The following is a 14,720-nucleotide window of genomic DNA, read 5'->3' as shown; positions in this document are numbered from 1 at the left end:
TATCTTTACCTTTCACTCATAATTTTATGAAGGAAATATTAGAAAACTTTCACTTTGCCTGAGACAAATGAAAAATTAATTTTGTTTAGTACCTCAGCTTTGTATGTGAAAATCATGTAGGAGTCAATAAATTTGATCCTATGCATTCTAGATCTGTTCCTTGCTTTTTTTTCCCCTTTAAATTCTTTATTGAAACATAGCCTGTTCTTATTTCTTTTAGCTTGTTTAATAGACTTTTCGTGGTAATTTGATTCTGAATGTAGCCTTTTTTTTGCTGCTTAATTAAAATACTGATGTGAAGAATGACAAAGTAAGAACAAGAAACATGTTGGTGGTAGATAATCTTGTGTGTGTGTGTAAATTTTTATTACAGGTGTAAATTTGAGCATGTTTGTGACCCTGCCGGCTTTGCTGTTTAACCCAACTGCATTTCTTAAACATGTTAATGATTTGTTTTTGCTCATTCCCACCTCTTTGTGAAAACTTTCTTTACTTTGGTTTTGGGAGTCTGTATTCTCTGGGATTTTCTCCTTCACTGTCCATTCCTCCTCCTTTGCTCATTTTTCCTTATTGCCCCAACTGCTAAATGCTGGTTGACCCTGAAGGACCAGTTCTTGGGCTTCTTTTCATTTATATTTATTGCCTCAGTTATCTCATCCATTCTCATGGCTTAAATGTTTTTTATTTGCTGATGGCTTCAAGATTTTTATCTCCTGCTTAGACTTTCTTTCCTAGACTTCATACTTTTACCTTATAAATTGGATATCTAATAAGCTTCTAGAACTTCGCTGTAAAACTCTGCTCTGGTTCTTCCCTCAAACCTACTTCACTTTCAGTCTTTCTGATCTTAGATAATGGCTATTCCTTATTTTCTAGTCAAAACCTTTGACATCATCTTTTTTTCTTATGCCCCAAATTCGGTTTGTCAGCAAGTCCTATTCAGTGCACCTTGAAAATTTACCCAGAACCCAGCCCTCTTCTCTCTATGGGATTGTAGCAGTTTCCCTGCTTCCACCATTGCCTTTCTGTAATCTGTTATCAACATAGTAGCAGTGTGATCTTGTTATAATGTAAGTAGATCTTGTTGCTTCTCTGCTCCAAGCCCTCCCTGGTGCTCTTATTGCTTCCCAACTCACTTAGTAAAAAGCCTGGGTCTTTAAAATAACTTACAAGGCAAGATCTGTAGCCCCTAAATCCAACCATTGTTTCTTTGATCTCATCTCCTAATATTCTCACCATTGCCTGTAGCCACACTGGCTTCCCTGAAAACACCAAATTCATGTTCTTAATTCAAGGTCTTTCTACTTGACGTTCCTTCTGCCTAAAATACTCTTTTCTACAGAGAGCCTCATTTTCTTCAGTTCTTTTCCCGAAGGTTGTCATCTGAGTGGGCCTTCCCTGGCCACCCTGTTTAAAAATATAGCCCTCCTCTCTCTCTCTCTCTCTCTCAATCTCTCTCTCTCTCTCTCTCTCTCTCTCTCTCTCTCACACACACACACACACACACACACACACACACCTGGCCACCCTGTTTAAAAATATAGCCCTTTTCTCACACACACACACACATCTGGCCACCCTGTATAAAAAATAGCCCTCTTCATACACACACACTTACACTCTCTCTCTTTCTCTCTCTCTCTCTTCCCCCCCTCCCCGCTTTATTTTACTCCATAGCACTTACTGTCATCCAACTACCATATGTATTTTACTTTTTTATCTGCTACGTCTGTAAGGATAGAACTTTTTACGTTTGCTTAATGCTATATCCCTGATGACTAGAACAGTGCACGGCACATACCTTATATTCTTAATAAATGGAGTTGAACAAATTAAAACTCAGAATTTATAGGAAAAAAATGAAATGGATATACATATATATTTGATTTTGTATAGTTTATATTTTTAGAAAACAGCCGTTTTAGGCTTTGGAAAGAGTTTTGATAATCTAGTCAAGAAATTCCTTTTTACAGCTGCTTGCAAATCTTTGCTTGAGACAAACCCCAGTTCCCAATCAGGGGCTACTCCCTCACATATCACTTCCAGTGTGTAACCTGGAGTAATTGTACATACAGAGAGTGCATAATGTATAAAAATGTACCATAAAACGTAGTTGATGTGTTGGGAGATCAGGGAAGACCTGAAGTGCCTTGTGTGAGTTTGGCAAACTGTGTGTAGTGTGGGATCATTTACTTCTTGCTAGATTGTAGCCAGCTGAGAAGGGAAGGAAGCACGTTATCCTTTAATGGTGTTTTTAGTGTTTTCTTCCCTTAAGTCTTCATGGACACCATATAGTCTTGTGACAGTTTTTATCAGCAAGTTTTACATTCATAAAATTAGTGTGTAATTCTGACTCTTGACATTTAACTAATGAATTACCAGATATTTTAAGAAATGACAAACTTTTTTGTTAAAGGCTGTCTCATCAAGAAAAGAAAAACACTCTGAACAGAAAGGATTTAAGAAGTGATTATGTGAAAATTGCCAATAAAAGTATTGTAAACTAAAATAATGTAATTTGCTTTTATTAATAAAGGTTAAATATGAGTGCTTGGCAGAGGAAATCAAAATAGGAGATTATTACCTGAGATTACTATTGGAGGAAGATGAGAGTGAAGACAGTGGATCAATTAAGAGATCGTAAGCTACTCTTCATATCTTGTTATGTTTGTTTTCACTGTTGGTTTCATGGCTAATTCTATTGTGAACTTTTTTTTTAATCTAGGTATGAATTTTTCAATGAGCTTTATCATCGTTTCCTGCTCACCCCAAAAGTAAACATGAAGTGTTTATGTTTACAAGCCCTTGCTATTGTTTATGGCAGATGTCATGAAGAAATAGGACCTTTTACAGATACAAGATATATCATTGGAATGTTAGAGAGGGTAAGGATATCATTAAAAAATAACTGCTACTTGATAGTGTCATTGGAGTATATGTTAAATTTTCAAAGCTAAATTTAAGTTCTGTTTGATCACATTGCTGCCATAACTTTCTACATGAGTTTTTCTGTAATTTACATTATACTTCTTTAAATAAAAGTTATATGAACAGGAAAATGACTAATGGGTTAGCGTTTGTCCATGTTGGTTTATTTTTTTCAGTTGCTGCTTTTGAACATCTTTAGTGACCTATTTGCCAATCTTTAATTTAAGTATGGATGAGCTGGACAGGTGTGTAAAAGAAATAGTGACTTTTAGAGTTGAATGTTCTTTTGCAATGGACATTTTGGAAAAATCTTAAATGATGCTAGCACACTAAACTTCAAAGTGAAAATAGAACTTTTTAGGACTACAATGATAAAGAAGGGGAACCTTGAGTTAGCACAGTTTTTTGGTGGGGGGGGGGTTGTTTTTTTTTTTAATTTAATAAAGTTTGTCATTGAACATTTCAGCAAGGTGGGAGAAGAACAAACAGATCAATTCATCCATTATGCAGCTCAAATTTGAGTGTTCCTTACCTGTATACACTTTATTCTTTCATTTGTATTTACATTCCTCTTACATTTAACAATTTAAATTTCAGTGAACTGACAGAATCATTTCACCAATTTTTAAAATGGTCATCAGTGCTTGCTATAATTGCCTTAACTGTCAGTCATGCTTTGTGGATTAGAAAACTGGTTCTGAATAAGTTTACAAAACACACCCAGGAAGTAACCAGATGAAAACCCTTATTTTTTGCTGTTACACGAGATTTCTCTATTGAATTCTAATTCACTCTTACTCCAGTGAACTGAGTACTTGTGGCATAGCATGTGTATTTTAGGCAGTTACATTTTTTCCTTCTTTTGTTCATGATGATGTGATTTATGTGAAACATCACTTACCAATTCTTTAGAATTTTTAACTTGGGAGTATCATTTGGGCCAATTCTTTCATTTACTTCAATTTTTATGTACATTCTTAAAGCTATGTATTAATCTGTTTGTGACTTAAAATATCTGCCTTTCTAGGGAAATTAAATAAGGTTTATCAAATTGCAGAGAATGTAAGACATTGAGGAATTGCAATAATTGACAGTTTTCTCTGATTTTCTTTGTTTACAAGATGACTTTATTTCTTTTTGGCTGTTGGTTGATTTTGTCCAGTGATGGTAATGTCTTAATTTCTGTTTCTATTTACTTCTGACTAAATTCTCATTTATTTCAATAGTGCACAGATAAACTTGAACGAGATAGGTTGATCCTCTTCCTTAACAAATTGATCCTTAATAAGGTACAGTATTTTGCATAAATATGCTATTATTTCCAAGTTAAGTCATATGTATGTAACAAAGTAAATGATTACAGTTTGACTTAATTATCAAGACATGGTTCTTATCTTCTCCTTTTGCTCTCAACTCTTGAAGGGAAAAGTTTTTGCCAAATATTCATTTTTGAAACCAACACTGACTTGCTTAATTTTATTCTCACTTTTAGTAAATAATGCAGATGTTTTTAAATGAAATAAAATGAGTAAGCCCTAGGAAAATTTAATTTGAATTATAATCTCTTACAAACTTCTAAGAAATTACCAGTTTTTATCTTGCTTACAAAAACAAACTGGAACTTTAAAAAGTTTTTTAATGTACTGGATTCTATTTCTGAGTACAGAATATTTATTAACAAAAAGACATTGGAAAAATGCAGGATAATTGTAGAGCCAGAGAGTTTATCCTGGGTGTTATTCCCGCCAGGCTTTAATTTGTTTATTTTATTTTGTTTTGCTCAGAATATATTTAAGTAAAAATTCTTTTTATTCTTTTTTAATTAATTAAATTAATTAATTAATTAATTTTCGGCTGCATTGGGTCTTCATTGCTGCGCATGGGCTTTCTCTATTTGTGGCAAGCAGGGGCTACTCTTCGTTACAGTGTGTGGGCTTCTCATTGTGGTGGCTTCCCTTGTTGGGGAGCATGGGCTATAGGCGTGCAGGCTTCAGTAGTTGTGGCACGTGGGCTCAGTAGCTGTGGCTCATGGGCTCTAGAGCGCAGACTCAGTAGTTGTGGCGCATGAGCTTAGTTGCTCCGCAGCATGTGGGATCTTCCCAGACCAGGGCTTGAACCTGTATCCCCTGCATTGGCAGGCAGATTCTTAACCACTGCACCACCAGGGAAGCCCAAGTAAAAATTATTTATATGATCTCTCTGTAGTATAGTTTTGCCTTTTTAATTTTTATCTAAATTTATATTTCCTTGAACACAAAATCCTGAAAATACTGAGTAATACCAGTTATGTGCCAGTTTTTCCAAAGAGATTCCAAATATTCTCTTCTTTGAGAGCCTTTTAGGTAGTAATATCTATTGGAGAGAAAGATTTTAAATTATGTAAACATGTTTCTGTCTTTCAGAAAAATGTTAAGGACCTCATGGATTCAAATGGAATTAGAATCCTTGTGGACTTGCTTACCCTTGCACATCTCCATGTAAACCGAGCTACAGTACCACTGCAAGTATGTATGCTTATCTAGATTTTATAAGTTTAACATTCTTTGAGTACAAATTTAGGATCAAAAGAATCATACAAATCTGAAAATATGTCAGGGTGTCTGGCCGTGAATCTCCTTCTCTAATAACTATGATAGTACTAATGCCTGGGAGATTAAGTCACACACACAAAAAGTGAAATAACCAAAATGGACAATGATGATCCAGTTTTATTTTTCTGATGTCTCTTTTGTCTTTTAAAGTAACTGCATCTCTAATGTGGCTTATTTTGAGGCAGTATGTCCTTTAGGATTTAAACTGAATCCATCAGTTATGTAACTAGAACATTCAGCATTGACATCCACTGAGAGTATACTTTGCCTTGAGGAATCTGGAGGCCTTATTGAAACCAGCCAGTAAGAGGACAGAGCTGCAGGTCTCTACCTAAAGGCCTCTTCTGATACCTAACTTATAGAAGGGATCTATACTTGGCTCATTGGTGTTAATGTTAAATTTTTGTTTAATCTCCTTGTTTGAGGAGATGTGTCATGTTTTGGCAGAATTGTGTACAGCAGTGCTATCTGAATATTAGGACATGGCGTTTTCTATTATCAGGTACAAATAATAGTAATCATAATGCTTGCATCGTATTATAGTGTACCAGGTACTGTTCTGGTCCACATAATATATTAACTCTTTAAACCCCACAACAGCCCTCCCATTTTACAGATGAGGAAAGTGAGGAACAGAGAGACTAAGTTTGTTGTCCAGGGTCACCTAATAAAGGACAGAGCCAGAGTTAGAACTCGGAAGTCTGTGCTCTTAACCACTTTCCTATAGCTGTCTATATGAATCTAACTGAAAGCTGATGGTAATGAGGGTATTTAAAATCATGTTTTAATAAAATATACTAAGTACATAAAAATTCTATCCTAGATTCTTATAAACATCGATATATGAAATTATAGGAATTATCTGTCATGAGGGTAGTAAATTGAAAGTAAGTGTTTAAAACCACTAAAAACTTTCCTGTTAGCATTTTAACTCTTTGATCTCAGGTATTTATTGAAACTTTTAGTTGGAGTGAGTTTTTTTCTTTCAAAAGAACTTTAGTATTTTTGAGCATTGTGGTTTTGGTTAATGGTATATGTTTGATTATATAGCTATTTGCAGTATTCTTTGCTACGAAAATTTTAGTGTCCTGAGAATTTATTAATGACCATCTGGAATATAGATGCCTTTGAGTTTAGCTTAGATTGCCAAGTGAATTTAGGAAACTGTTTACTTCAAATGCATAACAAGGAAGTAGCATTTTTGGACTATTAGTATAGGCATCTAATCCTTAACTCTTAAAATTGGGTCACTTAAAATTTTAGATGGATTTCTAAAGAAATATAAACTCAAGAAATTAGTACTGTACAACTTTTTATGACATCTGCCTCCTTAGATTTCTGCCTTGAAAAATAACTAAATATTTTTAAAACTTAGAGCAATGTAATCGAAGCTGCTCCAGATATGAAAAGAGAGAGTGAAAAGGAATGGTACTTTGGCAATGCAGACAAAGAAAGGAGTGGCCCATATGGATTTCATGAGGTATGTGTTTGGGAGAAACTTTTCATGGAAGTCTTAGTCATTTTTTATATCCTCCTGATAGCACATATAGAGATGTGGAATATTTTAAATCTATGATTTGATTTACTGTCATCAGCTCCAAGGACTCTGCCATTCTATTTCCACATAAAGGATGAGATGACTTGTATTTCTAGACACACATACACACAAAATCATGTCTTCAAATCTTACTGGTTAAAAGCTATTGTTATGACACTGCTAATTATTAGAGAAATACAAATCAAAACTGCAATGAGATACCACTTCATACCAGTCAGAACGGCCATCATTAAAAAGTCTACAAATAACATTTGCTAGAGAGGGTGTGGAGAAAAGGGAACACTCCTGCACTGTTGGTGGGAATGTAAGCTGGTACAGCCACTGTGGAAAACAGTGTGGAGGTTCCTCAAAAAACTAAAAACAGAGTTGCCGTATGATCCAGCAATCCCACTCCTGGGCATATATCTGGACAAAACTATAATTCAAATAGATATGTGCACCCCTATGTTTATAGCAGCACTATTCACAATAGCCAAGACATGGAAACAACCTAAATGTCCACCGACAGTTGAATGGATAAAGTAGATGTGGTACATATATACAATGGAATATTACTCAGCCATAAAAAAGAACAAAATAATGTCATTTGCAGCAACATGGATGCAACTAGAGATTATCATACTAAGTGAAGTTCATACTAAGTGAAGTAAGTCAGAAAGAGAAAGATACCGTATGATATCACTTATATGTGGAATCTAAAATATGATATAAATGAACTTATTTATGAAACAGAAACAGATTCACGGGCATAGAAAACAGACTTGTAATTGCCAAGGGGGAGGGGGAATGAGGGGAGGGTTGGAGTGGGAGTTTGGCATTATCAGATGCAAACTAGTATATGTAGAATGGATAAACAAGGTCCTACTGTATAGCACAGGAAACTATATTCAATGTTCTGGGATAAACCATAATGGAAAAGAATATAAAAAGAATGTATATATGTATAACTGAATCACTTTGCAGTATAGCAGAAATTAACACATTATAAACAACTATACTTCAATTAAAAATAATTTTAAAAATTAAAAATAAAAGTTATGGAAGTAGCACTCAGGTTTTTAATGACTTTTGTATAATAATTATGTTAAGCTATAATGCTTCTTTATGGTATGAACAGGTAAGTTTTAATATACAGTCTTAAATTCATTGAAAATTGCCTATACACTCCAAGGGCAACTTCCATCTTAATTAACATCTGGTGATGTTTGGTCCTGCCAACTTGGCTTCCAATTCTTGGCTTCCCAGGCTCAGTCGGAATTTAGTCAAAGATAGTTTTATAGAAGACCAGCCTTCCACTTATATATAATTTGGTTGCTTTATACTCTGCCTATGGTGTTTATTCTTTCCAGTGTTCCTTATGCTCTGCAGTTTGGCCAACTAAATGGTTATTCTCTGATATTAGCAGCCAAATTTGAGTTCCTGAAGGCCTGTCAACAGAAGTCTTTTGCTTTCTAATAGTGAATTTGTATGTGTATTTCATAGTTCAGTTTATATTTTCTGTAAAATAGAAAACATTAGCAAACCTTTTCATTTTGTTTGGTCTGCTTGTAATAATGATGCCTTCCATTCATTTAGATGCAAGAATTGTGGACCAAAGGAATGTTAAATGCAAAAACCAGATGCTGGGCTCAAGGCATGGATGGATGGCGACCACTTCAGGCAATACCCCAGCTTAAGTGGTGTCTGTTAGCCAGTGGACAGGCTGTACTAAATGAAACTGACCTTGCTACCCTTATATTGAACATGTTGATCACAATGTGTGGATATTTTCCAAGCAGGTAAAATGTAATTGAACATTTCCGTGGTTAACAAGGACTCTAAAACATCTTGTTCTCCCCATTTGTATGGGTGCTTGCTAAGGCATGGGATTGTTCTAGTGACTTAGAGCAAAGGTTTTCTATTTGTGGCTTTGGGGGAATGCTGCTTTGGATTTTGGAGCTTTTTGAAGCAAGATATAAAGAAATAATTTGCAAATTTTATTGATAAAGTAAGCTAAAAAGCAACTTTCTCTGGGAAACTTCAAATAATGTTACAAAATTGAGGCTTACTAGCAGCTCTCTGGCAACAGTAACAATTGTCATATTCATTGAATCAGGTATGAAAGTTTTGAAGTGAACACTCTGTGGTTCATAGACCAGGGGTGAGTGCCTAGTGACTGCTCCTGATCTGTCAGGTTAGCCTCTCCTGGTTTAAGAACATGAGTCTAGGCCCACATCTTGCCCCGCTTGACTAGTGAAGGTGAGACTTTGTTATCCAGTGATAGTCATAATTATAACCCTTGCATGGAATTTTTCAATCTTTCAAACTTTTCAATCAAAATTTGCATATATATCATCTTGTTTTATTACTATAGTAAAGATACTTTGTGATGGAATTTAATGAGTAATTGTTAATTTTATAGCATTTGAGGCTTTTATAGTTCCAGTTCTCTTTAAAATTCAGATCAGGCTTAAAAACATACAATTAGTATTTAGAAGTAATGTAGCACTAAAATTGAGGCTACACTTGGAAAATACTGAGAGTAGTTAAATTAAGGTTTACATTTATTGAAAAAGTTTGATATGCCCTTTGGGGGGAATATCCACTGACAGTGTGTTGGAAAACACCAAGTTTAAATAATAAATAAGAGTCTCTGGCTGTTCTAGGGTACTGTTTTTCAAGGAAATCTTTTGGAAGGAAATGAAGTCATATTAAGCAGCCAAATAGATTTAAACCAAAATACCTAATCATGTTCCCAGCTGTATGAGAGCTTAGTCTTCATTAACAAAAATGTAAGGTAACATGCTTCATGCCTAGTAGAATGTCATATGCTCTGAACATACAAATTTTAATAAATATATTAAATGTTGACCATAAAAAAATGTTTTTCTAGGGATCAAGATAATGCCATCATTCGACCTTTACCTAGAGTGAAAAGGCTGCTGTCAGACAATGCTTGCCTTCCCCATATTATTCAGGTAAGTTACTTTTATGTTATAAACTAGGAACAATATTTTAAGAATCATTTTCCCTTATTTAAGTTTATTGTGAGCCCCAGTCTTTGTCTTATTGTAGTATGTTCCATTTTCAAAAGGCCTGAATTATACTTACCTCACTTACTCCTAATTGAGTTGATATTCTGAATATACTGTGGAAGGTTGTGTATCCAAGAGCCTAGACATGGGAAGCTTCCATGCTCCAGAATTATTCTCATAAGGTTTTATTTATTATCTATTCTTAAAATCACAACATTGTAATAACTGAAAGGTGACAGTTTGTGGTGCATGTTGGTGTTGTTAGGGGTACTGGGAAGCACACCAGCATCCCACAGATGTGGGCATGGTGGGTTATATCTTAAGAAATAGTTACAGCAGTCTTGTCAGCTTGCCTCAGAGTATTTGAGTCTTCTCAGTTATATGTTATCATGGATAACAACTAATCCAAAGCATTGAGTTGAAATTATGTAGGATATACTAAGTATCTTTTCTTTCTTTCTTATTGTTATTCTGCTCTTTGGGAATTAAGCTACTTAAACTCCAGATGAGCCCTAAGTCAGGTCGCAGAGATGTCAGGTCACTGTTTCTCTCCTGTCTATAGATTATTCTGTCAAATCTAATTTTTTTATATTAACCACACATGGTGTGGCTTTAAAATATGTCAGTAACTTGTGCCATTTGTATCTCTCAGTTGTACATTGGTGTGAAAAGGGAGAGGAGAGTTACTCAGTATATTTTTACATTCACCAATAGTGAAAGTCACTGGTAATGAAAAAGGCTTCTGAATATGACAGTACCTTATCAACTTTTAAAAGAATTTTCCCCAACTTCTGTTATTTAAGCATACCAGCATTTCAACATTTGTGCGCTTTTCTGTTGTGGGCATTTCTTTTCAGAGCTTAATTGAAAGCCACTACCACCCTGGCCTATGTGTGTTTGCAGCTGCATATGTGAAGTGGTACAGGGAGAGGGATTTGTTCTCTATCCCGGCCTCTCTCCTGTAGAGAAAGGACCATGCCTAGAAAATCTGCCTCTCCCAAACATTTTCCCAAGACTTATGAAACTGAAAGGAAAGAAGCAAGGTTGAATTTCAGGCCAGGGAGGATTGACTGAAAAACAGATTTTAAGAGATGTGGTCAGTGTAACATGAAACTTTGGGGGGAAGATCTGTTTTAATTAACAAAAATTTTTAATAGTAACTGAACAAGTAGGAAGATTGAAGAAATTTATTGATAAACCTAGCTGCTTTTAACAGTATATGCCTCCCATATTTTTTTGTACTGAGCTCAAAAAAACATTTCTTAGAAGCTGTTTTTGTTTTCACTTAATTTTCTATATTCTGGGAGGCCTTATTCTTGCTAAGCACAGTTAGGCAGTTGTAGTGGTTTTTAGGAACATTATCTATCTACATTGCTTGGTACGGATTACTGTACATCATTTGACTGTAAGAGCAATCACCAGTTTTACCATCTGATACAGCTTCAGAATTTTTGGAGTCGTCTAAGATACAGTGAATGAATGTCCTAGGTTTTCTGATATAGTCACAATTTCAAATATTCTAGGTTGTTGCCTGTTAATTCCCGTATTTTTGTTAGAGTGATGTCGAATCTTAAACACAAACACCATTAACACTAGGGAAAATCCTGTGTTATTATATCTCAGTTTTTCTTTTGTAAAGTATATCATAGTACTGTTTTACTATGTATAATCTAAATACCTTGTTGAATAGGTAAGACACCAAAAACAGAGAAATTTAAATTACTTACTTAAAAGACATATGGCTATTCAGTCCCATACACTGAATCTAGAACTTTGACCCCTAATCTGAGCTAGTACTTATTCTTGTTATTGTAATTTTTTACTGGTAGCATTTGACTCCAAATTGGGAATTCTTCAGAAGTAAGTGTTTATAGGAAATTGAAATGCCACTTTTATTAAAGAAATTTAATAAGTTTTATCTTATCAGGTGTTTAGTCATAGCAATACTGTATGCTTTTTTTTATTAGCTCAGATTCATTCCAGTGATCCCAGATAGTTCCTTCAGTATTGCTAGCTCAGATTTCTGTAAACCACATATCTTGGTACTTTCTGGTAGTGGCACTACTGGTATTTGGTTACCCTCTTGCCTTGTACTTGCACTTGTAGATCTGTTTTTTAGTGCTGTTTCACTGAAAGCTGTTCTTTGCTCAGCTCTTTTGAGTTCTCAGATAGTCTTCAGAGGATGCTTCCTTTCAAATCAACTGACCTGAAACTAACCCAAAGGGTAGCTACTTTTTTTTTTCTTCTTTTGTCATTAACAGAGAAATCCATTCAGGAAGATTCCTGCACAGGAAATAATTTTATCTATAATCATGACAAAGCAGCTTCAGGCATGTTTGCACTTTTTATGAATAAGTTTTGATCAATTCTTTATTAATATTTTACTATCTCTGCATTAAATGCTATAAAATATTTTTCAAATCTGTTTAGAACCTGGTAGACAAGCATACGGAGTCTGATTTTTATTTTGTTACACTACTTATGAGAAACTGTAACCCCAGCACATGAAATGCATAAACCTAAGATGAATGGTGATGTTGCAAGTTTTTTACAGCCCAATAACCAGACATTTTATTTCGTTTTTTTTTAGCTATTGCTGACCTTTGACCCTATCCTTGTTGAGAAGGTTGCAGTTTTGTTATATCGTATTATGCAAGATAACCCACAGTTACCTCGACTTTATCTTAGTGGAGTATTTTTCTTTATCATGATGTATACAGGTTCCAATGTGCTTCCTGTTGCTCGGTAAGAGCTCTAGTGATAATCTATTTGAAATTACTTGAATTGTACACGGACAGATTTATTAAATTAGTTTTTTGTGAGCATATCATTGTATTTATTAAATTTTTCATTATAAGAGCTGTTTATATATGTCTGAAAATTTGAAAGTTAGAAGAATAGGGGAGGACTTCCCTGGTGGCGCAGTGGTTAAGAATCCGCCTGCCAATGCAGGGGACACGGGTTCGAGCCCTGGTCCGGGAAGATCCCACATGCCACAGCGCAACTAAGCCCGTGCACCACAACTGCTGAGCTTGCGCTGTAGAGCACACGTGCCACAACTACTGAAGCCGTGTGCCTAGAGCCCATGCTCTGCAACAAGAGAAGCCACTGCAATGAGAAGCCTGCTCACAGCAACAAAGAGTAGCCCCTGCTCACCACAGCTAGAGAAAGCCCGCGCACAGCAACCAAGACCCAACGCGGCCAAAAATAAATAAATTAAAAAAAAAGAATAGGGGAAAAATTATTCAGAATTACACCATTTTACCACATCTAACATAAGAATTGTATCATCTAGCATTTTAATCATACAGATTTAACTATATTCATATTATATACAGTTTTACATTTTGCTTTTTTCTTAAAATTGAGTAATTTTTTAATATTATTACATAACTGTAATATGACCATAATTTAAATTTTTTTCTAATTCATTTAAGTTCTTGCCTTAATTAGAAATTAAACTGTTTGGGAATATGGATTTACAAGTTGCCTTTTGTGGCTCTTATTTACATATAAAAGATGTGGTCTTAAACAACAAGGTCCTACTGTATAGCACAGGGCACTGTATTCAATATCCTTTGATAAAACATAATGGAAAAGAATATTAAAAAAAGAATGTCTATATGTGTATGAGTCACTTTGCTGTACAGCAGAGACTGGCACAACATTATAAATCAACTATACTTAAAAAAAATCTGGTCTTAGAAAACTAAGGTTACTAAATCTAAATCAGTTCCTATACCTGATAAGTAATTTTCTTTTTCCTAGATTTTTGAAGTACACACATACCAAACAGGCTTTCAAGTCAGAGGAGGTAAGGCAAATTAATCCTCTGAATACGTGACTTAATACTGGGGAAGCTGTCTTGGCACTAAAGTTTACTTAGCTGTGAATTTTCCTTCCTTCCTTTCCTTATAAGCACTTGAGGGCAGGTATTGTTTTATTTTTTGCATTCCTTGTGGTACCTTGCACATAGAAAGTCTAAGCTAATATTTTTAAAATGAAAATAAATGTTGCCTATTAGAATTAATAATTAAATTGTAGATATGAATTATAACCTGACATTGCTATGAATATAATTTGTTCCCTTAGTATAAAATTTACATTAGTAATGTTCATAAATAATTCAGTATATACCTGAGTCTCATATAGTCAGCTCAGATTCAGTAAGACTTCCACCTTCTTTTTGTTCATATCCCAACATGTTAGAAGTGCTAAGTTTCTTTTTTGAAGCTACTTAATTTTTCAGGTGCTCTCAAGTATTATTGCCATTTTACTGGGGAGGAAAAGTAGGAATCCAAAAAAAAGATAAGACTTATCCAGGTAGCTCTGACAAAATGTAGCTTTATACCTGCATTTTACAGAGATATTTATTGTAAACACATAACTGAATTGTGTTTGAAATTTTGTTAGGCTTTTCATGGAACATTGATTTTCATATTTTATTGAGAGCAGAATAAACCAAAACTAGACCACTGTTTAAGAGACTAACCAAGGAATGTCACACCAGTCTGACAACAGACACAAGACCAAAACTGCATGTTTTATAGAGAAGCCAGTAAAGCCCTAGAAAGTAATCTGTCTACAGTCTAATAATACTAAAGCGATACCCATGGAAGCATGATTTCC

The 14,720-nt window shown here is 34.7% G+C and overlaps 1 protein-coding gene across 6 annotated transcripts in view; it reads left to right on the top strand.

Annotated features, from left to right (window-relative positions):
- DNAJC13 (DnaJ heat shock protein family (Hsp40) member C13) overlaps positions 1 to 14,720 on the top strand; it is a 122,980-nt gene that overhangs the window by 55,926 nt on the left and 52,334 nt on the right. For all 6 annotated transcript variants that reach the window (XM_089911138.1, XM_089911140.1, XM_022582504.3 and 3 more), the window contains 9 exons: positions 2,537 to 2,640; positions 2,726 to 2,885; positions 4,155 to 4,217; positions 5,331 to 5,432; positions 6,895 to 6,999; positions 8,653 to 8,855; positions 9,950 to 10,034; positions 12,682 to 12,836; positions 13,860 to 13,905. In XM_089911138.1, coding sequence (XP_089767264.1) covers positions 2,537 to 2,640; positions 2,726 to 2,885; positions 4,155 to 4,217; positions 5,331 to 5,432; positions 6,895 to 6,999; positions 8,653 to 8,855; positions 9,950 to 10,034; positions 12,682 to 12,836; positions 13,860 to 13,905 — 1,023 coding nt within the window. The remainder of the gene's footprint in view (positions 1 to 2,536; positions 2,641 to 2,725; positions 2,886 to 4,154; positions 4,218 to 5,330; positions 5,433 to 6,894; positions 7,000 to 8,652; positions 8,856 to 9,949; positions 10,035 to 12,681; positions 12,837 to 13,859; positions 13,906 to 14,720) is intronic.

The sequence above is a fragment of the Delphinapterus leucas genome, chromosome 4, assembly GCF_059928025.1.
Source record: "Delphinapterus leucas isolate spDelLeu-1000000601 "Yukka" chromosome 4, BTC_Dleu_Yukka2, whole genome shotgun sequence".
NCBI classification, from domain to species: Eukaryota; Metazoa; Chordata; class Mammalia; order Artiodactyla; family Monodontidae; genus Delphinapterus; species Delphinapterus leucas.
The sequence above is the reverse complement of the archived record's forward strand: the minus strand, read 5'-3'. Positions and strand labels throughout refer to the sequence as shown.